Raw genomic sequence first — 27,188 nt, 5'->3', positions numbered from 1 at the left:
TCCTAATGTTTACCAAGACCAAGTGCAAGGTGCTGCACATGGGTCAGGGCAAGCCTCAGCAGCAGCACAGGCTGGGGATGAACAGAACAGCCCTGCTGAGAAGGATTTGGGGGTGCTGGGGGAGGAGAGGCTGGACATGACCCAGCCATGGGCACTGCCAGCCCAGAGAGCCAAACGTGTCCTGGGCTGCATCCAGAGCAGCGTGGGCAGCAGGGCCAGGGAGGGGATTCTGCCCCTCTGCTCTGCTCTGCTGGGACCCCACCTGCAGGGCTGCATCAGCTCTGGGGTCCCAGCACAGGAAGGACATGGAACTGATGGAGCAAGTTTATCCAATAATAAGCAGTAGAAATATTTGTGACTAACGTCAGCCTGCTGCCATCTTCTGGTAAAAAGTTCAGGCCATTAAACAACAGCAAATACAATTGTCCCCACTATCTTGGACTTTTATCCCACAGGAAGACAATGTAGTATTACTTGTGGAGTAAGTACTTAGAGAGAAACAAGAAGGTCATTGATCTCACAGGGATTAAGGATCCTTTTCATAAGTCCCCTTTAAGTGACCCTTTACCACACATGCAGTAACCTGGACTGTCAGATGAACAAGGTGCCTTCAGCATCCTTTCTTAATCCACTTGTGTTACAATTAGGTACATTTTGATTTTTATAAAATATTTATATTTTATATAAATACTTCCAAAATTTCTATTTTGAAATAAAATTTAGGAAGATATTAATTTAGGCCTCCTACTTATGCAGTAAGTGAAAAAATTACTACCAGAGCATTAAACTGTAAGTCCTTGATAAACTTACGATTTTCTAACCACTAGCACTTCCCACTAACTGAAAAACAATGATTGCAAGAAATATTAACTGATGACTAATACAGGCTTCCAAATCTAAACTTGTAAGCAGCAGGGAGAGCACTTAGAAATAAGTAATGAGTAAAGTTTACCTGCCTGACCAGTATTAACATACAGATTGTTCCTCCTACTGCAAAAAATCTGCCTAAAAAGATAACCAGCACAGCTGATCAACCCCCAAGAATCCCTTCTTGGCTCACACCAATACTCTTATCATTCTTCAGGATCAACAGCTTTGATGTGCAAGAACTGGCTGTTCATGCTCCCTGACTAAACAAACTACATTGAAAAGCAATGTGTGACCACTGACTCTGAGTCTCAGCCCTGGTCTTTACTGGTATGACCAGCTATAAGCAACCCCATGTCCTTGAGATCAATAGAAAAGACTGGGTCAAGGAAGAGGAACAGGTTAGGCAGCACTTAAACAAATGGTACGCTTGGGTCCATGGAGTACCCACAAGAAATACAGCAGTATTGTAATGCAATTCTGAGGAATTTTCTCTGTCGTTAAAAGGTTGTGACAACCAGGAGAGGTTCCTTATGTCTAGGAGAAAGTAAACATCATTCATCACATGTCTTCAAGAAAGGCAAGAAAGATTTCAACCTCAGTTCTTGTAAAGATGGTTGAGTAAATAATCCTGGAAAATCAGTTCCCAATACTGGCTGTCAAGTGAGCTGGAGGAGATCACTTGGAGCAGTCAGCATGAAAGGGAAATCATGCTTAGGCCAAACAGAAAACCTTCTACAAGAAGACTGGCTTGGTACAGTCTTCTGTAGGATGAGGCACAGAGCAGTAGATACTGCATATCTTGAGTTTGATAAGCTTTTTGACACTGTCACCCACAAGAACCTCATCAACAAACTGACAGAAACATGGGCCAGGTAAGTGGACCCTGAGGCAAAATAATGCTCTGAGCTGCTAGACTCAAAGAGTTGTGATCAGTGGCACAAAGTCCAGAGGGCCACCACCAGCTGTGATTACAATGACTGGGAAATGGGGTAAAAGCTATTATATATATATCTTTATAAATTACATATATAATGGGATACATGACACACCTTCAGACAGTTTGCAAATTGCAGGGAGGATGTATCTGGCCTGGGTGGTCAGTGTCCAGCTAGCAGAGGGTTGGCCGACACCCCGGTGCAATCCAATGCGAGCACCCCTCAGCATCTGAGGGCCTCGGGCTGTGCTCGCCTGCGGACCAATCTCACCGCCAACGCGACTGGAATAAGGAGCTGGACTCTCGATGGGGTCAAGTCAGGTTTAACGATCACCCAAGACAGCAACCAGGGAGAAACCCCAGGGAGAGACCCCCGAAATGGGGGTGAACCGAGGTTATAAAGGGGGTGGGTGTACAAAGGAGGGGTTTACACTGAACCAATAAGGAAGGGTGGAGGGATGAACTTAACATAACTGACATATAGGGGAATCCAATGAATACAAAGTAAAGGAGGGGCCCCGGGACCACAGTCAACCACAACCCCCAGAGAGAAGAAGATTCCGGAAACCTAGGAGAGGTGGGGGGTGATTGACTGGGCCCAGGGAGGAGGAAAAGTTTACTTATAAGGAGATAAGGGGGAGGAGAAATTATATAACTTAGGTAACAGACATAACCAAGGGCAGGGGTAACCATAGTAACATAAGGGACAGTAGGGCTACGGCGGGAAAACTGGGGAGGGCAGAACCATTTACATAAAACAGGGGGGGAACAATACAAAATGGGGGAGCTATACAATAAACTTAACAAGCACACTACTACAGCAAATGACACAAAACTGGGAGAAGAGGTTGATACACCCAATGCGTGTGTTGCCATCAAGAGGGATCTCAACAGGATGAATAAATGAGTCAATACGATTCTTCACTAGATTTTAGTCTGAAGGCCTCTTGGAACAATGACTGTTTCTATTTGTCTCATTAACTAAACTCCTTAAAAAAAAAAGTGCGTAAATCGACTATTTAAGCAATTGATAATGTCCCAACACCAGTGAAATGATTGTGTCCCTGGCTCCTGGAGTACTTTATAATAAATATGAGAAACTTTCCTGCAGCTTTCTCTGACTGTATTTCTACAGGCAAAGAAGTAAAATGTATACAGCTTCAACAGACAGACTGCCAGAAACATAAAACCTATGTGTGACTATGGATTAGATTCACACTTTAGGATGACTGCCTACACATAAATTAATCAGAAACTAGTCTTTGTGCCACAGAAAAACACCAACCAAAGTAAGATCTTATTTAGAAGTGATAAAATGCCCACAAGAGACAAAAAGGTATGCTAACTCTCTGCAGTTGTGCTTTTTTCTAGTTACACACAGAATTCCCCAGGTGTAACCCCCTCCACAATCAGCAGACACAGCTGAACAGCTCCACACAGACTGAAGTGTAGGTATGTATCTCCAGGGAGGATGGTCTGAAAGCATCCCCATACAGAAGAGCTACCTCCAAACAGTGCCCCACTGGAGCTAACCCAGCTGAAATTAAGCACTGCAGGGGGTAAGACAGAGCTCTCCTACAGTGTTTTACAGTGTTTCACCAATAGAGTAATTTCTGCCAAAGTTTTTCTAAATGATGCAACACAGAAGACTGAAGCAGAACTATCAAGCCATGAATGCAATTCAGGTTTGCTAAAAGACTCTCTGTCTGAAATTAATCTAAGTACTCATATTTTCAGTCCCTATTCATCCTATCTTCCCCCAGTCTGTTTTGGCTGGGCTAGAGTTGATTTTGTTCACAGTGGCCAGTATTGGGCTCAAACCACTAATTTTGTAGTTTTCACCCTTCTGATTCTCTCCCACTACTTGCAGAAATTAATTCACAAGACTGTACTTGCATTTTTCAATGCCCAGTGAATTAGTGACATTTCAAACATTCCTTCAGCTTTACTTTTCAATAAAAAGAGACTGATGTATGCTCTGTACAGAGAGAACATACAAAGTACAAACTGCCAAGTTATGTGTTATCCTGTATATAACTTAAGAGCAATTTATGTTTTGTCACAGCTACAAATTGATCTTTGGATATGCCACTACCAGACGCCATAACACTTGATACAATCACGGAATGGGTCAGGCCAGAAGTGACCACAGCAGGTCATTTGGTCCAACCTCCCTGCTGAGGCAGGGTCATCACAGAGCACATTGCACAGGATCACATCTAGATGGGTCTTGAGTATTTCCAGTTCGGGAGGCCCCCACAGCCTCTCTGGGCAATCTTTCCCAGTGCTCTGTACTGCACAGTAAAAAAGTTCCCCATGTTCAGATAGAACTAACTGCACATCAGTTTGTTGACTCTTGTGCTATTGCTCAGCATCACCAAGCAGAGCCTGATCCATCCACTGACACCCCCCCCTCAAGACACAGACACTGATGAGCTCCCTATCAGTTGATTCTTCTTGAGACTGAACAGGCCCAACTCTCCCTGTGTATCACATTGCTCATGATATAATAAATACTATAGAACTTGGAGGAAAAATATTTCAGGCACTTCATCAAACCTTTGTGAGCAATGTATATAAGCTCTGGCAAGAAAACCTAAGTATAATATTCCAAAGTTAAAAAAATGAAAGAGACCAAGGAACACAGAAGTGCATAAAGCTATCCTTTTGGAGCTTACATAGTAATAATAGGTGACTATAAAGTGTGAAATACTGGCTGCTCTGGAGTGCTGCACAAAATTATCTCCTCCTGCATACTCTCCTCTGGAAAGGAAAGCAAGGTACTGTGCCTTGCATTGTATTTCAGCTAATTTTAATACAGTGCACCTAACTTTAGAAGCCCAAATTACATACTTTTAGGAAATCACACAAAGGAATCTATTGATTAGGAAATTCATGAGGAACAGAATTCTCCAGCCTTAATGGGCAAGAACTTCTCATAGGTATCTTAAGATATTTAACACTGCACATTAGGAATACTGTATTAATCTTCAGCAAATCCCTAGGTTTAAAGAAGTCAGAGAAATAGATAGAGTTGTATTTCTGGCTGCTCATAATACCCTGCTGTTTTTAATTTCCCCTTACAAATCATTAAATTACTGCTCTAAATAAGACTTTTACCTAGAATTTCAAATTTATTATGATGGATTTCCAATGTAAACCTAAACAAAAATGACCTAAACGTCCAACACAAACTAGTGGACAGGAGAGCTACTACTTACAATACAAACATTGTTATATTTAACTACAAGGAGGAAGGATTCTGCTTTTATATGTAACTCAAAATGTGAGGCAAGGTCTTCACAGGAAACTCAAGATTTTTAAATGCCATTTTTTAATCCCAAACTGTCAATGCAGTAACAACACAAAAGGCAGTTTGACTTTTCCAAAGATAGGCCACAATCTTATTATCCGCATCCTTATATGTAGCTAGTCTACAGCCCATCTAGCTACCCGGGTAATGCTTGTGAAGACACCAGTGCCAAGCTCTAGAGTCCACGTGTGGACAGAACACAGCTGGGCCTGTTCCAGGCAGCCAGTAGCTAAGTGGTAACAGGATCATAGAACTTAGGTTTGAAAAGACCTTTGGCTATTAACAGCACTTCCCTCTTATCTTCTAATGTATGTTATAGATATTACAGCTTCCTCAACCAACCACATGGCTTTTCACAGAACCTGTCAAATTCTCTTTATAAGGAAGATGTCAAATACAGGTGGAGCTTCTTCTTAAAACCCAAGGTAACTGTTTTGGAAGAAAGGAGGAAGACAATCCAGAACATTAAAACAACTTTATTTAAAAATGCCTCTAAACACATTAGGTTAGGAGACAGTATTTTAAAACAGTAAGTTTTCCTCTAGGAATCTAGAGTTGTACTTTCTCCTGTTGTAGTGTGTTCATTAAGTTCATTTAATTCCTCCCCCATTTTATGTATCTGCTCCCCCCCATTTTGTGTAAAATGGTTCTGCCCTCCTCAGTTTTCCCGCCACAGCCCTGCCAGTTATATTGTCAATCTTTTAGGTTATATAATTCCTCCTCCCCTTTGTCCCTTATATGTATGCTTTTCCTCCTCCCTGGGCCAGTCAATCACCCCCCCACTCCACCTAGTATTCCAGAAGCTTCTCCTCTTTGAGGGTTGTGGTTGGCTGTGGTCCCGGGGCCCCTCCCATACCTTGTACCTATTGGGCTCTCCACTATGTCATTTGTGTTAAGTTCATCCCCTCTCCTCCCCCTACTGGTCTTCTGTAAACCCCTCCTGGGGTCCACTCCTTCCCTTTATAACCCTGAGGCACTTTTTGTTCTGGGTCATTCGCTGGTACATCAGGGCATCCCTCCCTGGCTGGCATCATGAGCTTTCCAATAAACCTATTTCGCCCCCAGCGAGTGTCCAGCTCCTTCCTTCTCATCGTTTAGCAGTGATCCAGTCCGCAGCCAGCACAGCCCGAGGCCTTACGACGCGGAGGGGTGCTGGCAGGTTATGCAGCTGGGTGTCGGCCTTAACCTCAGCTAGCCGGACTCTGACCTTCTCTGCTCTAGAAGGCCAAATACACCTCGCTGCATTCTCCTATTACCACAGGGTCTATTACCTTTTACATCACAATTGTATATGATGTGATGTTAAAATCAAGTAGCAAGAAAAATCAAGAAGTTAAAATCAAGAAGTTAAAAACAAGAAGTTAAAAACAAGAAGTTATTAAAATCATTAGCGCTACCACAAGCAATAAATTTTTGTAACTTTATTGTAAAACATTTATTCAGTAATATAGCTAAAGAAATATGCACTCCAGTGAAGCTTAGAAAAAGGGAACAGCCTCTATCAAAAGGCAGAATTGATAGCAGTATAGAACAGAAATCTCAGTAAGAGAGGTGAATGTAATGGAATGTAGAGCACCAAGAAAAATATCAATCTGTTGGGTTAAGGGTTGGGATGGGGCATGAGATGTGGATTAGGAGCAAATTAAAATTTTCTAGTTATTGCTATTAAAATTTGCTAATTTGCTATGAAATTTCACTATTTCTCCTTTGACATCGAATTTTTCCATTTTCTAGGTTATGCCATTTACTCAACATCTGCTGTTCAAAGTAAACTTATAGTTCTGTATATAAATGATGCGCTGTATATAGAAAGCCACAGCGAATGATATGAAACTGGCAGTGTCAGAGCAGGCAAGTGACACTCCTAAACAAGCAGACTGGAGTAGAGTCTCCTTGCAGACCAAAAGGACTGCAACTTCCCAATGCAGATAATGCTTGGAGAAGATACAAGTGCAGCATAATTGCACTGCTCTGGTTATGCTGCTTTACAAATTCCATCCTGATGAATGTTCCTTTGTTCCCAGCTTCCAACTCAACTGTTCTTACCTGAAAGAGAAAACATACCAGTTTGCACTCTATAGTATTCAACTATTAAGACTGAAATACTGAAGCTGTTTCACATGTATTAATAAAGCATATATAAAATGGTACTCTAAGTACCATTTGATAAGTACTCTCATCAGTTGCTAGCAACACGGCTACCATTCTAAATGAAACCTTTTTGCACAAATAAATTACGCTACTTCTTAAATTTTAAATATTAAATTCCAAGTACTTCATTAAATCACAGCACAGGTAGCATTGGAAAGGACCTCTGATGATCATCCAGTCCAACCCTCCGCACCAAGGCAGGGTCACCTAAAGCAGGTGACACAGACATGTATCCAGTTGGGAGTGTCTCCAGAGAGGAAGACTTCACAACCTCTCTGGTTAGCTGTTCCAGTGCTCTGCCACCCTCAGTGTAAAGACTTTCTGCCCCAAGTTACGGTGGACCTTCTTGTGCTTTAGTTTGTGGCCACGGCTCCTTGCCTCTTTTTTGGGCACCACTGGAAAGAGTCTGGCACCACCCTCCTGAAACCCACCTTTGAGATATTTCTATGTTTAGGTGAGATCCCCTCTCAGTCTTCTCCAGAGCAAACAATCCCAGCTCCCAGAGTGTCTCCTCATGAGAGAGAAGCTCCAGACCCCTGATCATCCTTGTGGCTCTCCACTGGACCCTCTCCAGTAGCTCCTTGTCGCCCTTGTGCTGAGGAGCCCAGAACTGGACACAGCACTCCAGCAATGGCCTCACCAGGGCTGAGTGGAGGGGGAGGATCACCTCCCTGACCTGCTGGCCACACTCTTGCCAATGCAGCCCAGGATGACATTGGCCCTCCTGGCCACAGGGGCACTGGTGGCTCATGGACAGCTTGTGGTGCACCAGGAGTCCCAGGTCCTTTTCCACAGAGCTGCTCTGTAGGAGGTCAGCCCCAGGCTGTGCTGGCACTTGGGGCTGTTCCTGCCCAGGTGCAGGACCTGGCACTTGCCCTTGTTGAGCCTCACCAGGTTTCTCTCTGCCCAACCCTCCAGCTGATCAAGGTCCCATTGAATGGCAGCAGAGCTTTCAGGTGGATCAGCCACTGCCCCAGTTTGGAGTCACCAGCAAGCCTGCTGAGGGTGCCTTTGATCCCTTCCTCCAGGTCACTGATAAACAAGTTGAGTAGGATTGGTCCCAGTACTGATCCTTTGGCAATACCACTGGCTGCAGGCCTCCTGCTGGACTCTGCTGTACTGATCACGACTCTCTGAGCTCTGCCTTCAGCCAGTACTTGATTCACTTCACTGTCCATTCCTTTAACCCACATTTCCTGAGCCTACCTTTGAGGATGTTATGGAAGATGAGGATGTTATCAAAACCCTTGCTGAAATTAAGGTAGTGCTGATACCATCTGATAGACACCAAAGCTGATGACTGAGATCTGAGCTCTGGGTGGGAGCATGCGAACTGCCAAATTTCAGGATAACAAGGAGTATGAATATGGATGACAGCAGCCAGGTGAATGGATGGCGACAGACACATCAGGACCTGGGAATTGCCTACCTTTGGGATAACAAAGGAGATGAAGATTGGTGGCACCATCTAGGAGGATGGAAACAGAGAGTGGGGACAGAAACTAATGACTCAGGAGGAAGAGCAAGACTTGCATGCGGGGAGACTGAGGCTGTAAAAGATCTGGGGTTCCTTTGCTGGGGGTCTTGCCCAGAGGGACCAGCTCGAGCCGTTTCTGTGTTACTGCACTGTGAATACATGGCTTGATGGACTGAGACACGTGAGACACTGCTATGGGACACCTGGGACCTGTGAGGAAACTGATCTGAGTGCATGTGAGGGTGGGCTGTGTGAGGAGTCAAGCAGGGCACCCATCAGCTCACTGGAGCCATCCACTGTGAAGGGCTTCACTCCCAACAGTGAAAGCCTCTGATGTTGGGAATTGTCTCTGCCAGAGTCTCATGAATGGCCAGACTGGGAAGTTTCTTTAACAGCAAACAATATCCACTGCTCTCCACTAGCCAACCTACCCTGCCATGTCATCTCAGAAGGCCATGGTAAAGTATGATTTCCACTTGTCTACTCCCAATTGCCATCCTGACTACTTGGTGAATCCATCCTGACCAGTTCTTGTACATGCTTGGTGATGATCTTCCGAATGATCTGTTCCACCACCTTTCCAGGAATGATGGTGAGGCTGACTGGCCAGTAGTTTCCTGGTTCCTCCTTGTTGCCCTTTTGGAAGATGGATGTAATGCTGGCTTTCATCCAGTCATCAGGCACCTCCTGTTCTCCATTTCTCAAGGATAACGCAGAATGGCTTAGTAACAGTATCTGCCACGGGATATCTACCTCAGCATCCACAGGAACATCCCGTTGGAGCCCGCAGACCTATGGGCATTAAGTCTGTCTAGTTAATCTCTAACTGAACCCTCTATGATCAGGGCCAAGTCCCCCCCTTTCTTCAGCCTTCCTCCCTTACCTCTGAGGTCGGGGATTCCTGAAGGACAGCGTCAGCAGTAAAGATTGAGGCAAAGAAGGCATTCACTAATTCCACCTTAACTGTGTCTTCCATCAGCAGGACACCTGTCTGCTTCAACAATGGCCCTACACTTTCCCTAACCTTCCTTTTCCTGATGTACTTACCACTGATATCCCTTGCCAGACTCAATTCCAAGTGGGTGGTGGCCTGCCTCATCACATCCCTGCATACCATCTGTTTTATGGAAGTCCTCCATTACTAGTTAATATTTATCAATGCACTTCAATGATTTAATTGAACATGTAACTAAACACTCCAATAAACAGTTAAACAGTTGACACCTCTGTTGGAAATGGGATAAGGGGATAGGCAGGCTGGAATGCAGGATAGTTCTATCAACACCTTAATGAACTCACAGAAGTTTCAATGACATATGACATATTTCTAAATAGCCAAATTTGTTCAGAGTAAACACAAAGCTTCAAACTACCTTTGTGAATTCTCAACATCTAAATTCAGATTATTCAAAATCTAACTGCAGATTGCAGTTAATGCACTTTGAGGCTTTTTTTTAACCACTCCGGATTACAGCAGAAAGTCAGATGAACATCTTTTATTCTGCTTGGAAGATGTTTGATAGAACTCTAAAACTAGAGGAAGCCTGTTTCCTTTTTTTTTCACATCTCATCTTCCATGAGAAACAAGCATACAAATAAGTTTCCCTCCACTTCCACAGCACAGTCCAACTACTCAGATGTTATTCATGGTAGTATATCTAGTGACAGAATGGACAAAATCTTGATGCACAAAGAACACAGAAACTTACCTTCAAATCATGTAGTAAGTCTAATGGGACTTCATGTACCATCCTTCTGTTGACAGCATACCAACAAAGATGACAGGGAATGTTTGCTTTCATCAGGAGAGCTTGGCAATGGCATCTTGGTAAATCCTTCATCCGTGGGAGGATCGTCCTCATTTTCCTCTCCTTCCTCGGATATCCTTAGTTTAGCTCTATAACTCTGAGATTTGTCTCCATTATCATGACTCTTAGATGCAGTCGTTTTTAGCACTTCGTGTGAGTTGGACAGGGACTGCAAATGTAGGTCCAATTTTTTAATATCCTCATTATTTTCTGACCCATCCATTAAATTTTCACTGTCCATTGTTAAAAAAAAATAGTCTGTGTCTGCAGATATGCTGAGATCCATACCATCACACTCTGGAAGCGTCTCATCCAATATTCCCATGTCAGGAGATTCATGAAGGGCAGAATTTAATGCAGATGCATTCCAGCATAGTGTCTTACCCGTTAGAAAACTGCGATAGTGGTCTGAAGGTAGTGTATTTGTTCTACTACCACTTTTCAAATAAATATTCATGTTCTCTACATTTTGCAAAGTCTGGCTTCGATCTTCTACAGAACTTCCACTCAAAGCAGAACAATCTGGTTCCTCTGACTCAGTTCTCTCATTTTCTTGAATTCCAGACGTGTTTGAATTTGAAGATTCAAATGTATGACTTACAATCACCTGCTCCTGAGAAGCAGATTCTGTAGAAATTAATTGAGACTTCTTCTCTGTTACAGGAGGACCCAAGTCAGATACAGGAGACACAAAGGTAGAGCCCACCTCCTCCTGCATACCGGGTGTGGCATTCACTGAAGATTCTTCCATCACCACTTCAGCTGAGGACAGCTCTGGGTCTAATGAGCCCTCAGTCTGAATAGCTTTTCTCCACGAAATTCTAATTTCAGCAACTAAATGAAACAAACCAAGGTGAAATTTTAATACTTTCAATCACTCTGGTTTTTTTCTGTCCCCTCAGTGATACAGCAATCCAAGAGGGAATACATATAGCTGCTTTATATTGTTTATGTTTCCCCAAAACAAAGGGAATTCTATGTAAGAAAAAAAAATCTCTTAAATTCAAAGTATTCACAACTTATTACTAGGTCTACTGTTTTGTATTAGATTGAGCCATTAGAAAAACATGCAACATCACTGAAATAGTTATCTTTTTCTTCTTGCGTTACAAGTCAATGAACTAACCACATTTTTTATCAATGAGCATAACAAAAACAGCTTCAAACTCACGCAGATTTTCTGGAGTTCGGGGTATTTGATTCTTCGTTATAAATGGGTCAAAAGACAGTGAGCTCATGAGATCATCTAATGTCATTCCTTTTTCTTCACCACTGTGAGGTGACTCAGACATCACCGACTTTGCAACCTGTAGGATGTGAAAGAACAGGAAATTCTAAGAAATCAAAATTATAACCATTATAACCTCTTCATTTCTGTCAGTTATAGTTAAAAATAAATCTCATTTTCCAAATCATGTGGAGAATTTGGAATATCCTAACTTTTCTGTTATTTACTACTTAGGTTCCCAATGACCATAGTATGCTACAAACACAAAACAAAGGTAAGGGACTGAGATCAGATTCAATTTTCAGTTCACTCATCATCTATGAATCTACCTTTCAAATAAGAAAATGTGCTCAGATAGAATATATTTAAGACATTAGCCATGAACTGCATAAGCTTGAAGACTAGAGATATATTCACACATTTAAAAAATTTTAGCAGATGAAAAACAACTACCAATTCAGTTAAAAATGCAATTTACTTTCCAAAATAAGAAGTGGCACATTTGACAGTAACCCTTGTGAAGGAATTCTTCAAATATTAAATGGAATACCTAAAAGGAAAAATATTTACATTCCTGCTTAAAATTACCAAGTCCCTGTTAAATATTTAACATGTATATCTGTAGTGAGTGTCCTATGTATTGGATAAGTGGGTCCTAGTAGCTCTAAATGAGCTACAGCTGCAAAGTCCTTAGTTGGGCAGCAGCTGTAGCTCGTAAAGACAACTGGGATAAAAGGGGTGGCTCGAGAGCCGTGGAGGAGCCCCTGTGAAGCCACGAGGAACTGTGCTGCAGAGAAGAACTGCATGGTAGAAAACCAGCTAGAACCTATGGACTTTAAGAATATAATAACAACAGTATGAGACTCTAGAAATATGAAATACAACAAGATAGCAACATATATCTTAAGAATTCAACAGTTCTTTCTGTTTTCAAATATATGCAGTGTACTTCACTGACTTAAGTGTAATCATACCATGATTCTACTGAACATGCTATTCACTTCACCATGATTTTTAAGTATGATACCTGCACAAACTCCATGCTTTCAGTGTGTACTTTATCAGTCCACTCTAAAATTCCATGACTGATAAATATCTAGCAGAAAAGGTATCTTTCGATGTATGTGGATTACAAGAGACATTTTTTTGTCATAATTAGTGATTTGTTCTCCAAACTTAGTGATCATTTACTTAAAAACTAACAAAAATTATATCCTAACCTCTTCTGCCAGTTCATCTATGGCTTTCTCAGGAAGGTAATCTTTTTTCGCAGGAGACTTTGGCTGGGTAACATTTTCACCTGCATTCTCCTCCATTTCTGAAGCAGGGAATTCTTCCTTTCCATTTTTTAAGTTTTTTTGAGGCACAGGTTTTTCATTTCCCACACAAGTATTCAAGTTCTACAGGAATACAAAGGAATTATTAGTCATTTTAAAATCAAGAAAGGATATTAGCATAAACTACTGTAAAATTTCTGAACTGCAATGGCCCCACAGTGTTTAGTCAACAAAAATATTTCAGTCTTGAATTCTAACAAAATACAAAATATTTTTACAACTGTATTCAAAGTAGGACCTAAGTAGTGACTGGGATAGGTGTTACATACAACACAGATGACTCACTTGCAACAACTCTGATCACAGTACAGTGAACAACTGTACATACAGGTTCCTTTTACCCTACATTTTCACACTTAAATTTCATTTATAGCTTAAAGAAACAAAGTCTGACCACTGCCCACATCAAAAGACTGTTTCAGCAAACAAGGAATCATTCACACACTGCATGTGACACAGGAAGTCAGATATAAGGGCACCTACTTCCTGCTGTTCTTTCCTAAAGGTTAGTGAAGTCACTGAGAGTTAGCTTTTACAATTTTGCCATACTAACTCAAATGTGTAAAAATATTGTTCAAAAAACAACAAAAAACCACCCCAAAACCCTCACAAAACAAACCAAAGCCCCAAAAAAACATGCCCAAAATCATTTTCCATGAAGTCTAAGTTTCAACCAATATAAAAAGGACATGCCAAAAGTTTAACTTATTTCAAAGATATATACATTTTTAATTAACAGGTCTTCATTTTCAGACGCCTCTGACGACGACGGCACCGATGAGCTCCTCAAGAGGGGAGAAAGACAAAAAAAAACCCAACAATTTTAGAGACAAATTAAACAACTAGAATGTAAATCTTAGAAGGCTGTTATACACTGTGTGCTCCGTATCTGTCCGTTACGATTTCCCTCAATTCGTCCCGGTCATCAGAAAGCAGTTTTACTATAGGGAGAACAGTGTGACAATTAGAGCAGCTTTAGCCCTAGTTGTGTATCAGCCTCCCAAAACCAGTAAATTAATAAACTCTGCTATTGATTAGCACACAAAAAAAAAAAGGGGCTTTCTCAATACACTCATAAACAAGTCTCCCGCATTCTACTATAAAAGACAACTGGAAAGTCTTCTGCACACTTGACAACATTCTTTTTCCTATGTAGTCTTTGTCTGAACCATTTCGGGCATCCACAAGTCTGTTCCTATGTAAACTTGATATTAAATAATCCCCTGGCTACCAAAAACTTCAGCTTTATCATTTCTAGTAAGTTTCATGCCAATGGCATAGCTCTCAAAACTGCACAGTTCCCACTTGCTAGGAAAAGCATATCTTAAAATGTTTTTGATGTTATTTGTCTGTAGCCTCAGAAGCAGACATGCCTCCATACTGTATGAAGTCACTGAAAGAGACTCAGGATTTAATTGTTAACTACTTTGAGAGCCTCTGAGACTTATATGCAACTACATCTACTGATGTCTAAGAATGGACAGGATTACAGCATTCCTTTGCTAACTCCCTTAGTCCCTTAGCAGGTAACGTTCAAACATTTGTGGGAGTCATATTATGAAAGACAGCATTATTCAAAAGGTCATGAAATATTCCTGGACTAAGCAAATTACAAAAGGGAAAAACCCTTCTAGGATAACATTGTTCTGTGTTTAACCCTTTGCTGGTACTGTAGGAAGAGTAGCTACAGAACAATGTGACTGTAAGTCTCAAGAAAAGTAATGAAAAAAGCCTTGTAGAGTAGGTTTAGCCTGAGAAATGGAAGCTTCTGTTCTCTCCATCTGTCTCTTGAATCTTTGAACATAGTTAGAAAGCAAGAAAAAAATCTTGCAATTTGACTGCTACTCCTCCTATTCAGCAGCAATCAGTTGATCAATCTGTCATTAGCTGGAGAAAGCAGCAGTTACTTTAGGACTATCTTGCTAAAGCAAGTAGTTGTGATGGAAGAAGTGGGCTACTAAAATATTCTACTAAGACTCAAGTGATGCAAAGTATTCAGGTCCAATAAGTAAATATCTAATTCTTCTACTGCTTTTTTATCAAATTCTTATTAGCATACCTTCTTGAGGGTACAAATATTGTATCGATCATGGTTTCCAAAGACCCATCACTTTCCTCATGGCTTTCTTCATGATCATAGTCATAATTATCTAGAAAAGCAACCCAAAAGTTTCAGTATTGCTTCCCATTTCTTCGCTTAGGCTTCCCATGTGACACAACTCACTCACACGACTTCTGTAGACAACACACTGGATGGATTTTACACTTCAAGAAAAATAAATACATAAGCAGGATAGTACTATCAATCCTTTTGCTCATGCAGTACCTGTAGCAACAGATGCCCCTAGGAGCCAGCACGTCTTTCTGTTGTTCCCGAACACATGTTCAAGAACATGATTCTATCTGCTGCCCTGCACATAGCAATCAGACCTTTTACCTTCCTCCAAACTACAGTCCCAGCCACATCACCATTATCCCCTTCTCTCCACATAGACCTCAATTGTACTGTACATCAATTCCACAAAGCACAATTCCACCCACCTTTACTCCAACTGCATTAATCAATAAGTATCTTTGTGGATATACTCATTCCTCTTGCTGCCTCAGTCCAAGCAAGATGAAGCTTTGCATAAGTAAATGTTACAGAAGTAAATGTTTTGAACATTATTGGAGGTGCACATACCTCAGTCATGGCCTGTCTAGAACAATGTACTAACTCTGACACATCTTGAATACACAGCCAAAGTTTTACCTCAGTAGTTCTCTACTAATACTAAATTTCAGCTTTTGCAGGGAAAAATGGCATTTTCCATCACATTTAACTCAACACATCAAAAATCCAAGCTCACTTCTAGTAGTTAGGTGAGGTCATTATTCTGCTTTTGGGTTTGACCCTATTAACAGACGGAAGTTTTCTTAATGGCTGTATTATCAGATAATGAATCTCAACCACAGAGAGAATGTCACAATCTGTCTCAAGCTTTCTGATTCTACCAGCTCATAGCATCACAGTACAGTGCTTCAATCTTTTAAATTTTTAAGGCAAACTATGTTCCAAATCCAATTCTGTAGCTTTTCCTCTGCAGCTTCTAGCCTTACACCCATATAGACTCAGATGGCTGGAGCAGTACTTTCACCTTTGTAACCAAAAGGATCTTCGCACCAATTTTTTGTATCTTGTAATTCCAATACACCTCTGTTATACCATTTTTCCTAAAAGGAATTCTAAATGACATGATTCAAGCAGTCTTCCTCCTTGCTTTGTAGCTTTTAACTCATAACTCTGTACTAGTGACAGTCAAGACTTGGTCAATAAGTAAAATGAGGTCACACAGTAAAATATCATCAGTCAATTAGCATGTGCAACAACCATGTCTGATCAAAGTGAGCTCTGATCAACACTATTAACCACATAACTGAATGCAACTAAAACTAGATTGCTAAAACTAAATCAAGTGAGATCCTGACCAAATGGAACAGTTACTAAGGAATAAATTATTTCAGTGTACCACGGAAAGATAGTTACGTGGGAGGACACCTTCAATTTCTTTTCCCAGATAGTCAACGGGAAAGTTTCACCTTCTTTCTCTATTACTCCTCCAACCCAAAACAACCTTTACTGTTAGACCGAATGTATTCTCCAGAATCAATGAATAAACAAACCTTTAACCTTTATACACGGGCATCTGTCTCAACATCCTTTGCGCAACAACAACAAAATATCAAACAGCTCAGCAGTGGATTTTTGCCAAGCTTCAGAGAATCTCCAAGACACTACGAAGTTGAAATATGCAAGGCAATTTTGGCAAAGAATCATTCAGAACCAATTACCACAGACTACCAAAGATCATCTGCAAATGCAAGAACAGAGCCTTTTTGATTCCACATAACTTTCAACAACTGTGGTGGTGGGAAAGAAGGAAAAGAAGCTTCTCCTGTTCACCCACCTGAAAATGACTGATTAAGGACACCATCTTCGTCTGAAGAACTAAAAGATTGAAGTGATGAAGCTGGTTGCTTTCAAAAGGAGAAGAAAAAGTTACACAAGCAGGCAGAAAAAGCCATTTTATCAACAGCAATTAACAGACAGTTATTTAAAACAATTTTCCTGCTAACCAGATGTCAGACTCAACTTCTCCTCTCTCTGCTGGGTAGCTACATAAGGGTACAATCTCTGTCAGTGTGAGCATCAAAATGGAAATTATTGTTCCTTCATCAAATACATCGCTTTAAAAGGGGATAACAGAAATCAGCAAATATTCAACCTGAACATACAAAATGCTCAGCTTCCACAAGGAGACAGACAGAAACAAGCCAAAAAGCAATCTGCTCACTCTTATGCTGACCTACCATCTCAACATCTCCAGTGAATACATCAGAATGACAGTCAAATGTATTCTCTGTAAGAAATGTATTCTCCTTAAGAAACATGTATTCTCCTTACTTCTTAAAGCAGAATTGGGTATACTGCACTACCTGAGTCCCCTCACCTTATCTATAAAGTTGAAGTGTTGTAACAGAACATACTAGTTTAGACCTACATCCTCTCTCACCTTCACCTTCTTTTCTTTCCCAGAATCAGATAAAATTAATACTACTTACCAGATCATCTCTAAAGATTAAATTAAAAGGACACTGGCCAAGAATCATTTTCCACTTTGACTCCCAGATTTGTTGTTTTCTGAGAAGAGACTGATGCATTGGCTCACAATGCTCTTGCTTTCTTCTTAGACTGTAATATATAAACATAGAAAATGAAGACACCTGTTGGCAGAGATAACAATTCCACATAAAGAGGGAAAGTATTATGTGTTCTCCCTTATCCTGACAAACCTTTGATATGAATCAATTTATTCATGCATTTATGCAAACACTAAGAACTAAAATTCACAACCAAAAAAGCTGCTGCTAGGCAGTCTTCATGTTTCTTACAGCAGAATTGGAAAAACTACACTAAAACATATATACAATAAACACTTTAAATTTCTCTAAGCCAGTTACAGAAACTCGCAGAACTTATTAATGCAACAAGACAAAAAAAAGCAAAAATCAGATCAGCAAGCGAATGAGATCGCCAGGAACAAAGACCAAAACATTAATGAAACAAAGGCAAAAAGCTGAAACTAAGCAGAGAAGAATCTCAATAAAAAGTCATATAAATAATTAGAACAAACACTAATTTTCCCAGAGGCATAACACTGTTATGAACCAACATGTTTTTGCTGTAACATTTTTCTAGAAAAGACTCCAGTAGATATGATCCTACCATTTAAGAACAAGCAATTAGAGAAAATCTCTCAACAATCACCTTTCAGTGTTCAACTCCCGTAGTGCATTCTTGTAGGATGCAACCACATCCTCAATTCTGTAAAGTTCTTCTAATTTATGTGGACAACGTTCATCTCTTAATGTCATCAGGGCTTCATTTAACAACTGAGTAACTGTTAGGAAATTCAGATTTCCCTCTTCATATAAATTTCCTGTACAAAACTTGAAGTAGAGCAAGCAATTAAAAAAATAATTAGTGAACACCACCAATAACAGAAATTTTGTCTTCTGTAGGCAGAGCCAGGACGCTGTATATATTTTATACTTAGATTCAGGTCCCGATAGTTTCATTTTTCAAAAAATACAGTCTACGTTACAGCAATACAAGTTGAGAAAACTCCAACAATGAGTTGGAGCATTGTTTGACCACTGCCCCAAAAGACACAGCCCAAACAGCACTGATGCCATAACTGAACAACACCATATACTACAGTATGGCAACAAAAGCCAGTTGGTTGAAATACTGCTTAAAACAGTCAACATAATTTTAATGTCTAAACCACAAAAAAGTCAAGTACTATAATCAAGCAGATTATAGTACTTATCAATACTTATCAATGTATTTGCTCAGCTGAAGTAGTTAATGGGTTAGAAATAACAAGTACAAAACAGCACTATAATAATAAGAAATCTCTGCATATGAATTATACATTTTTCATGCACCCTTCTGCGATTACCTCTAATGATCCATGAAGTACTTTTTAAATTGTTTAAGGTAATTAACTGCATTCTTGGGGACTAAATGAAAACAGTTTAGCAATTCAGCAGAAGGACAAAAACCACGTACTCTATATATGTTACTTTCAACTCTGGAAGTCAACAATGCTGGAACACTCAAAACAACATCACTTCCATCCAGAATACATGGGTCAACACAGTCTTCAAGTACAGAATCCACAACTTCCTTTTCTTTTTTCAGAGATGTAAGCGTTTCCACTATAAGTGCCCACATACTGCGGACCTTAACAAGAAAGGAGAAAAACGCTGTGTTAAAATGTTGTAATACCTACAATGACAGAGTACCAAAACAGCATGAAGGCAGATGAAAGGGCTAGCATAATCACAGGCAGACAAGTGCAAATAACAGTATCTGACAGTAGGTGTTGCAGAAATGTTAGAATTCAACACATTGCCACAGCAAGAACAAAATGCTCACCTTCTGAATTCTCTCAGTTGTGTCATTTTCGTTTTGGTCATTTTGCTTCATCCTATATGCACATGCAAAACAAAAGTTCAAGCAGACTACAGTGAAATTACAGTTCATATTTCATAAAACTGAGCATCTAATCTATTTCATACATCCTAACTTTGTTACAAGGAAAAGTACTTACTTACCTGCAAAACTGCTTCTGCGCAACTGCATATTCAGACTTTGTCCGCTTTATTGCTCTAAATAAAATCCTAGGAAAAAATTCAACAGCTAGCACAGGCTTATCAGAATTGCTTACAGTCACTAACCAATTGTTTCTCATCCCAGCAGCAATAAGTACGTTACTCTAAGTATCTATTAGCAATGTGAACTACAAATATATTCAGCAATTCTACAGTAGCTAAATCCCTCACTTTCAAAAGACCAGAGAACAGAATACTGGAGTACAAGCAACTGGACCATAGAAGCTCTTATGTCAAAGTGCTTTTATTGATATTTTAAGCATGTAAAAATGTAGTAGTCTGATTTTCAGAAAAATTAGGTGCCTAAATCATGCTGCATTCAAAAGGATCTTTGGAGTTCAGATGCACTGTCAAGAATGAAAAAAAAACTATCAAGAGTTTAATTTTTGAAGAGTATCACTCAAACAGTAGTAATACTTCCCAAACAAGGTCACAGGAGACACAGCATTACAGAAATCAGAGACATTTAGGAGACTTTGATCTCTGGAAATTGTATTTTTGAGCCTTCCATTGAAAGCAGAGCCATTAATTATGCTACTCATGATCTTATCAAACCAAGTCTTGAATATTTCCAATATTTCACTTCTGAGGGCAACCTTTTTCCATTTAATTGTTGTCACAAGAGATTTTTTTAATCTCCAGATGGAGTTTTCCCCAAAACACCTGCTGCCTTGTCCTGTTAGGGCACATCTTTGTGAAGTGTACCTCCACATTCTCTACAACTACCTTTTAGATACTGAAACTCTGATTAAACCCCTAGCATTGCCTTTTTCAAGCTAAACAAACCAAATTTCTATAGCTTATACATTTCACACTCTGAAACCGTCTAACCCACTGCAGTCCTCTGCTAGTATCTCTCCCATCTTTCATTCTCTACCTTCAAGTGGGCTGATTAAAACTAAACATAGTATTCCACATGTGGCATTAGAATTGTCACCTCCAGCCAGCAACTAAGTACCACACAGCTGTCCACACACCTCCCACCTCCCCAGCCCTAACAGAATAGGAAGAATCTGGAAAATGGTAAAATTCATGGGCTGAGATAACAGTTTAATAACTGAAATAAAAATACTATAGCACAGATGTAAAGGAAAAAGAGAGAAAATAGTAAAACTGAAGAAAAATGTGTAATGCATAATACAATTGCCCACCATCTGCTGACCAGTATTCATTACCATACAACATGGCATGCTGCTAGTCCTGGTTTCCAGGACACTCTGCTGACTCATGCTCAGCTTATGGCTACACACTCTCACTTCTGATTCCTTTTAGCAGAGCTACATCACAGCTAATCACCCACAAACCTGTGCTGCTGTTGGGGACTATTCTCTCTCTCAGCTGCAGGACCCCACACTGGTCTTTGTTAGACCCCACACAATTTTTGTTGTGCAAGTCTCCAGACCCAGTAAGGTCTCTCTGTGACATGTTTCCCCACTGCAGCATCTTCCTTCCTCACAGTTTGGCACTATCTGCAAGTTTGGTGGGTTTGTATTCAAGCCTGTCATCCATATTCCTTACGAAGACACAGCACCAGCCTCATAGAATTCCATTCATAGACCAGTTACTTGAGTAACTTTGAGGCACTGTCACCCTTTGGGCTCACCCCTTTAACTAGCCTTCCGTCTTTCCAAGTATGTCAGATATGTTCTGAAACAATGTCAGGAAAGTATCCCTGTGCCCTTGGATGAAAGTGTTTTGTTGCTTCTTTCCCCACTGCTTCTTGGCACAGAACTGGGCTACTGATCTTACCCATGCAGCCTAAGGCAAGATACATCTTGGGTATCCCAACCTGTGAGATTTGCAACTTACCATTTTGTTCAGGAGCAGATCTAAATTGTCCATGCAATTCCACCTCCTAATAACATACTACAGGATTCTTTATTCAAGCTCTTAACAGGCCCTTGAACTTAGGCCTTCCTAGATACATCACTGCACACCTGAGAAATATTTCTGTATTTTTGTCATAAGAGTCAGTTCCCTTTTCTATATTCCATATGTTGCTACACTGTCTTAATCAGGCTGGTTCCTTGTTGCACCTCTTTGTTTTTTGACTTAAGAAGATGGAACACACATGAGCTTCAGCAAGGATCTCAGAAAGTCTCCTATCACTCATGAGCTTTCCTGCTTTCCACAAGATACCTCCTACAGTTGTCTAGGCCAGTGGAAATACGCTCAAATTAAAAGGCCAGTGCCATCAGTTTTCTTCTTGTCTTCCTCACATTCCTTTGCATTTCAAGTTCTACAGCCTTGGCTGCAGTAACCATAAAAGCCCTGTAATGTCTCCAAAGAAGTTGTTTCTCTCATTTACACACAGTGAGTTCAAGAGAGCACCGCTCCTACTCAGCACACTTAGTGATTGCATCACAAAGTCATCTTCCAGGTACTCCCCGTTCTTACATTGCTAATACACTGAGCCACTTTCCCAGCAAACACCAGGATAAGCTGAAGTCCGCTGTAAGAATCAAGGTCAGCAGAAACCCTTCACAAGGTCTCCCTGGAGGCTAAACCCTCCTCCAAAGGCATGAAACATGACAGGTCCTCTTGTACGGAGCTGTACTACATGCACATATACTACTGACACTGCTCTTTTACCTACAGTGCAACCCCGCGCCCTTTTCTGCCATTTACTAAACAACTCACAACTGTCCATGACAGTGCTCCAGTCACGTAAACTATCCCACACAATTCTGTAAATTCTGATGATACATAACTCTATGCTTGCATGGAACGTTTCAGCTCATGACATTTCTCAAGCTTGGAGTGTTTGCCATAAACAAGAACTAAGAATAGTATACTTTTGTGAAATAATTAAGGTTTAAGTAAATAAAACAGATCTTGCAGTCAATAAAAAAACCCCAAATGTTTCATCTTCAGAATGCTGTATTTTACCCTTCAGAAGAAATCATACTGCTATACATGCAGAATTCCCTGACCATTTTAATGCCCAAGTAACAAATAAAATCTCCTAAACAGTTCATTTCTTTAGACTACTATGCTTCATAAAAGATCTACAAGCAGTAGAACTGTTGATGAAAAAAAGTAAAGGGGGAACACATGGGAGGAGTTCAACAGAATGACTTCTGTGATGTAAAGCATATGCAGACTTTTCAAATCCTTCTAAAAACACATACACAAGTTATGAAAAGACTCACTTTTTTTAATTACTTACTGTGCTTTTCTCCCATATTGTTGAAAAATAAAATGTTCCCTTTGAAGAATTTGCAGCAGTTTATTGTAGGCAACTCTGTGTCTTGCTTTTGCTATGTACACATTCCGAGGTCTCTGCATTACAGCTTCAGCAGAAGGTATGCCAGTGCCTAAATAGAAGCCACGGTTTGGATTACATTACTTGCTTCTAGCAAATTGGCATCTTCCTAATCTACCTAGATCAAACTGCAAGAATCACAAATCAAGATGCTCATTTTTACCTGGACTGAAACATAGCATGCAGTGTACTGCCGCTTTTGCCTTTTTTTCTGTTGTATACACTTTCATTCCCTCACTCTCACTCCCTTTCTGTATTCTTTAGGTTACAATAATACAAGATGCCGGAACAGACAGATCTGATCCTTCAGAATTCCTCAAGTTCCAAAAGAGAAAATAGCGTAGTCATCCAATACTTTTGAACCAAACCATTGCTTGTGTGGTTAATGGTGCAGAGCGTTGCACAGGTGAACCTTGGAACAAGACCCATAAAGCAATAGAGAGTAAAACCATCTGCATTGTTCTATCAGCAGTAGCTCTGCGCAAATGCACAGAAAGACTCTGACCTGAGCATCCAACTAAGAACTTCTTAAAGCTCCTGTCACACATTAAAGACTTGATACATTTACGAACACAACATATGAAGCATTTTTATTGTCCCACACAGCTTACCTACAGAGAGCTTTTTCATGTTCTCAATCATTACGTATCTTGCAAAACAGTACAACACATGAACAACTTTAGCACCACCAGGAGAAATCAGTGTGGAAGATGTAATTTGTGGGACACTTCCTTCCATCTGCTGCTAGAAAAGTACAATAATTTTAAATGCAAAACTAATCTGAGAAGTAAAGCATAAACAACAGCAATCAAAGACTGGTCTACACACCAAAACGCTGCAGATTACCCAGTAGCAAGCCTGATGCAAAGCTAAATTACTTTGCCCACCCCTGTTAACACCTACTGTAGTCAGCAGAAGAGTATATAGCTTTTTCCCATGTTGCCAACGCTCACTGTACAAAAGATGGTTTCAATGCAAAGACTATTATCACTGTTGGATAAATGTTAAAAATTGGTGCCCTCCTCATTCCTAACAGTTAACATCTATCTTTGAAAACACATTCAAGTTTTCTTTCATATATTCTATTGAAGGCATGAATTAGTGTACTTTAATCATATTTAAAGATATTGTAGCATTGGTTTTCACCTTACCCACTATTACTAAAATACTAAAGTGTTGAGGAACACAAAACAAGATTTTTAGAACAATCATTAAAACAAAGCCAGCATAAGAAATCAACACAATAACCAACAATACTTGAAGTGTTTTTGTTTTGTTTTTAAAAAGCTTGCCTTACATTGTAGCCCCTTTCCCATATACAAGAAAATACTCTTAATTAAGTTTTGCATCCATCTGAGTCAGCTTTCACAGTAAGAAACACCTTCCCAGGCAACTTAAACAAACAAACCCTCAAGCTGAAGGAAGTTATTTCCACCCAGGGTTAAGAGACTCTCTAGATTTCCATTTAATCAAATACCGTTACCCAAAAGCAAGCCACAGCAGTTTTAGGACCCAGCTAGGTCTCTCTCTTCTAAATTCCCCAATGCCAACATCTTTTCTTCAAGGAAGTCCAAGAAAAACTACATGAAAGAATATACAAAGCAAAACTGAATTCTTTGATAAAAAATTTCTTATTTGAAACTCTGATATAAAACAGTTCCCTCAGAAACAAAATAGGGTCACAGAAACCAGTAGAGCATCAACTTCCACTTTTAATAATACTCACTGAAATTTCTCTTAGCCATTGACAGCAGTGCTTCCTAAATCTAGGACTTGACAGACTTGATTGATTTTTCATTTAAAAAGGAAGAGGGGGGAAAAAAAGAAAAAAAAAAGCCATGTCAAAACACATTTAAATATTCAGATTCCTAATTAACCATTGTAAAATCAAGAGTAAGACACAGATTTCGTATTGATGCTGAGCCAGAAAATGAGGGGCAGACACCCCAGACCGAGAACAAATCAAGGTTTGTCAAATTACAATGTTTTCTTTTCCTAAGTTAATTACAGATTATTTCAGAGAAAGGTTTGTCTGCAGCTCTTTCTAACTTGGGACAGAGGAAGAAGAGGAAAAAAAAATAAAAGAGGGCAGAACCCTGACCATTTTCATATCACTGGTCTTCCTCCTGCAATGCATGGAGACAGTTTTTTTTGTACGACAGAGCTGTTTCAGCTTATACATTCAAATGCATAAGCTGATACAGCTCTGTCATACAAAAAAAACTATTAAAGTACACAGGGTTCTTGCCATGTTGAAGGTCCTGGAAACAATCCATAAATGACAAATATTATTTTCCGTTTGGTCAGAAAGAACAAGACACGTAGATTAGCTGTCAGCTGTTAAAATTTGTATCAAAGTTGCCAAGTAACAGAAACAACTAATTAAGGCAAGGTTTTAGACTGATCAAAATTGAGTAAACTGTGATCAAAACGAAACAAATTCTCTGTCTGTATGCTCTTCTTCCACAGTATTCCCCAAGAAACCACCTCCTTCCCCTCCAGCAACTATATAAAACATACTCTTAATGAAGGGCACAGCAGTAACCTAAGAAGCCAAATACTTACTTCAAAGTTTTTCCTGCACGGTGTTTATCCAGCTTAGCAAACAAGAAGTGGGCAATGACAGAAAACGCTTTGCCATTCGGTATAGCAAACATATCCCTAATACAAAAATAAACACCCACATCAGAAGTAGTTATGGTGACAAATTAACAGAGCACTTTTATTGTCTGCTAAAGACTACAAAACAGTGTTATGTTACTGAATATTTAATTGAATGTGTTCTATTTCCTAAGTAAAAGTATATACCTTTCATCCTATTTAACACGGGTGAAATCCAGGGCTGCAAAAACAGCGTGGCCAACAGGTCGAAGGTTCTGCCTCTCTGTCGTGCTCGTGTGAGACCCCCTCCGCCTCCCCCCACCAGGAGTGCTGCATTCAGCTCTGGTGCCCCCAACTTAACAAGGACACAGAACTGTTGGATCAAGTCTAGAGGAGAGGCACAAAGTTGAAAAGCCGACTGGAGAACCTCCCCTACGAAGCCTGAGAGAGCTGGGGAGCTGGGGCTGTTCAGGAAAAGAGGAGGTTACATGGAGACCTTATAGTAACCTTACAGTATCTAAAGGGGGCCTACGGGGAGGCTGGAGAAGGACTCTTCGTCAGGAATTGTGGTGATAGAACAAGGAGTAATGGGTACAAGTTGAAAGAGGGAAAATTTAGGTTAGGTATTTGGGAAAAAAATCTTTACTGTGACACTAGTGAGACACTGGAACAGGTTGCCCAGGGAGGTTGCAAATGCCCCAACCCTGGCAGTGTTTAAGGCTGGGGTAAGGCCTTGAGCAGCCCGGCCCATGGCGGAGGGTGGATCTGCGCGATGTTTTAAGGTCCAGTCCAGCCCCCTAACGGTCACGGCGCTATGGAACAATTCCGGCAAGAGTGTTACCTTCCAAGGCAAGTTTTCAAAACACGCGCTAAAAAGCCCCTCACCTCGCCTTCCCCACATGACTGTGAGGGGGGGCAGGAGTTCTCACCATTCCTGGGTTTCATTTCTTCAGAAGCTCTGAGATAACGTGGACTGCGGCTGCACTCCGGGCATTTCCCGGGCGCTCTCTGTCGCCGGGGGCACAGGGCCCCTCGGCGGCCATGGCGAGACGCTCCCGCCTCGCGCCGCCGAGTGACACCGGGGCCCCGCTCGGACCCCCCGCCTCCGCCCTCCCCCGGCTCTCCCTAGCACTAACCTCCCTAGTTGTACACCCGGGTACCGTTTCGGGTCGAAGCCCAAGGCCAGCAAACACATCCAGAGGTGACTGCTCTCCCACTCAGCGTCCTCCACTGCAGCTCCCGGCAACGAGGGGGTAAAAGACTCGTCCAACACCTCCTGGGTAAAAGACGGCTTCGGCGACCAGCGGGTAAGACGCAGGCTAGGCGCCGCCATCTTGCCGAGCCCGCCAAAACCTCCCGCGCGCGGACCGCCCTTACCACGTCCCTACCCTCGAGAGACCTCCCGTCCGCCACCGGCGTCCGAAGACGAGGCGAGCCGGACGCGCTGCCTCATGGGAGGTGTAGTCCGGGTGCCGGTATGCCTC

At 40.9% G+C, this 27,188-nt stretch overlaps 1 protein-coding gene and 1 non-coding gene across 2 annotated transcripts; both read right to left on the bottom strand.

Moving 5' to 3' along the window:
* Positions 1-6,813: 6,813 nt before the first annotated feature.
* On the bottom strand, positions 6,814-27,037 carry HAUS6 (HAUS augmin like complex subunit 6). Its single transcript, XM_054289477.1, has 17 exons — positions 26,841-27,037; positions 25,669-25,764; positions 24,830-24,884; positions 23,715-23,841; positions 23,008-23,155; positions 19,782-19,847; positions 19,603-19,654; positions 19,234-19,407; positions 18,427-18,608; positions 17,721-17,850; positions 17,066-17,135; positions 15,178-15,268; positions 13,843-13,903; positions 13,002-13,181; positions 11,725-11,860; positions 10,455-11,387; positions 6,814-7,163 (listed from the first exon to the last, which is right to left on the bottom strand). The coding sequence occupies exons 1-16, from the start codon at positions 27,035-27,037 to the stop codon at positions 10,486-10,488; spliced, it is 2,667 nt and encodes an 888-aa protein (XP_054145452.1). The 3' UTR covers positions 6,814-7,163; positions 10,455-10,485.
* Positions 13,991-14,121, bottom strand: LOC128946244 (small Cajal body-specific RNA 8). Its single transcript, XR_008483950.1, has one exon. It is a non-coding gene; the product is annotated as a small Cajal body-specific RNA 8 (non-coding RNA).
* Positions 27,038-27,188: the final 151 nt, after the last annotated feature.

Source organism: Melozone crissalis, unplaced genomic scaffold (assembly GCF_028551555.1).
Source record: "Melozone crissalis strain CALT ecotype California unplaced genomic scaffold, PUWL_Pcris_2 ptg000005l_1, whole genome shotgun sequence".
Lineage (NCBI taxonomy): Eukaryota > Metazoa > Chordata > Aves > Passeriformes > Passerellidae > Melozone > Melozone crissalis.
Note: the sequence above shows the minus strand (reverse complement) of the source record. Positions and strands in the feature narration are given on the sequence as shown.

What these genes read in the sequence shown, in the direction of transcription:
- HAUS6 (XM_054289477.1), bottom strand. Translation starts at nt 27,037, where the DNA reads ATGGCGGCGCCTAGCCTGCGTCTTACCCGCTGGTCGCCGAAGCCGTCT. An exon ending in GCGCAGAAGCAGTTTTGCAG is followed by an intron (nt 19,655 to 19,781) that starts GTAAGTAAGTAC and finishes ATGTGCATATAG; the next exon opens with GATGAAGCAAAATGACCAAA. An exon ending in CCTTAATCAGTCATTTTCAG is followed by an intron (nt 15,269 to 17,065) that starts GTGGGTGAACAG and finishes TTGCTTTTCTAG; the next exon opens with ATAATTATGACTATGATCAT.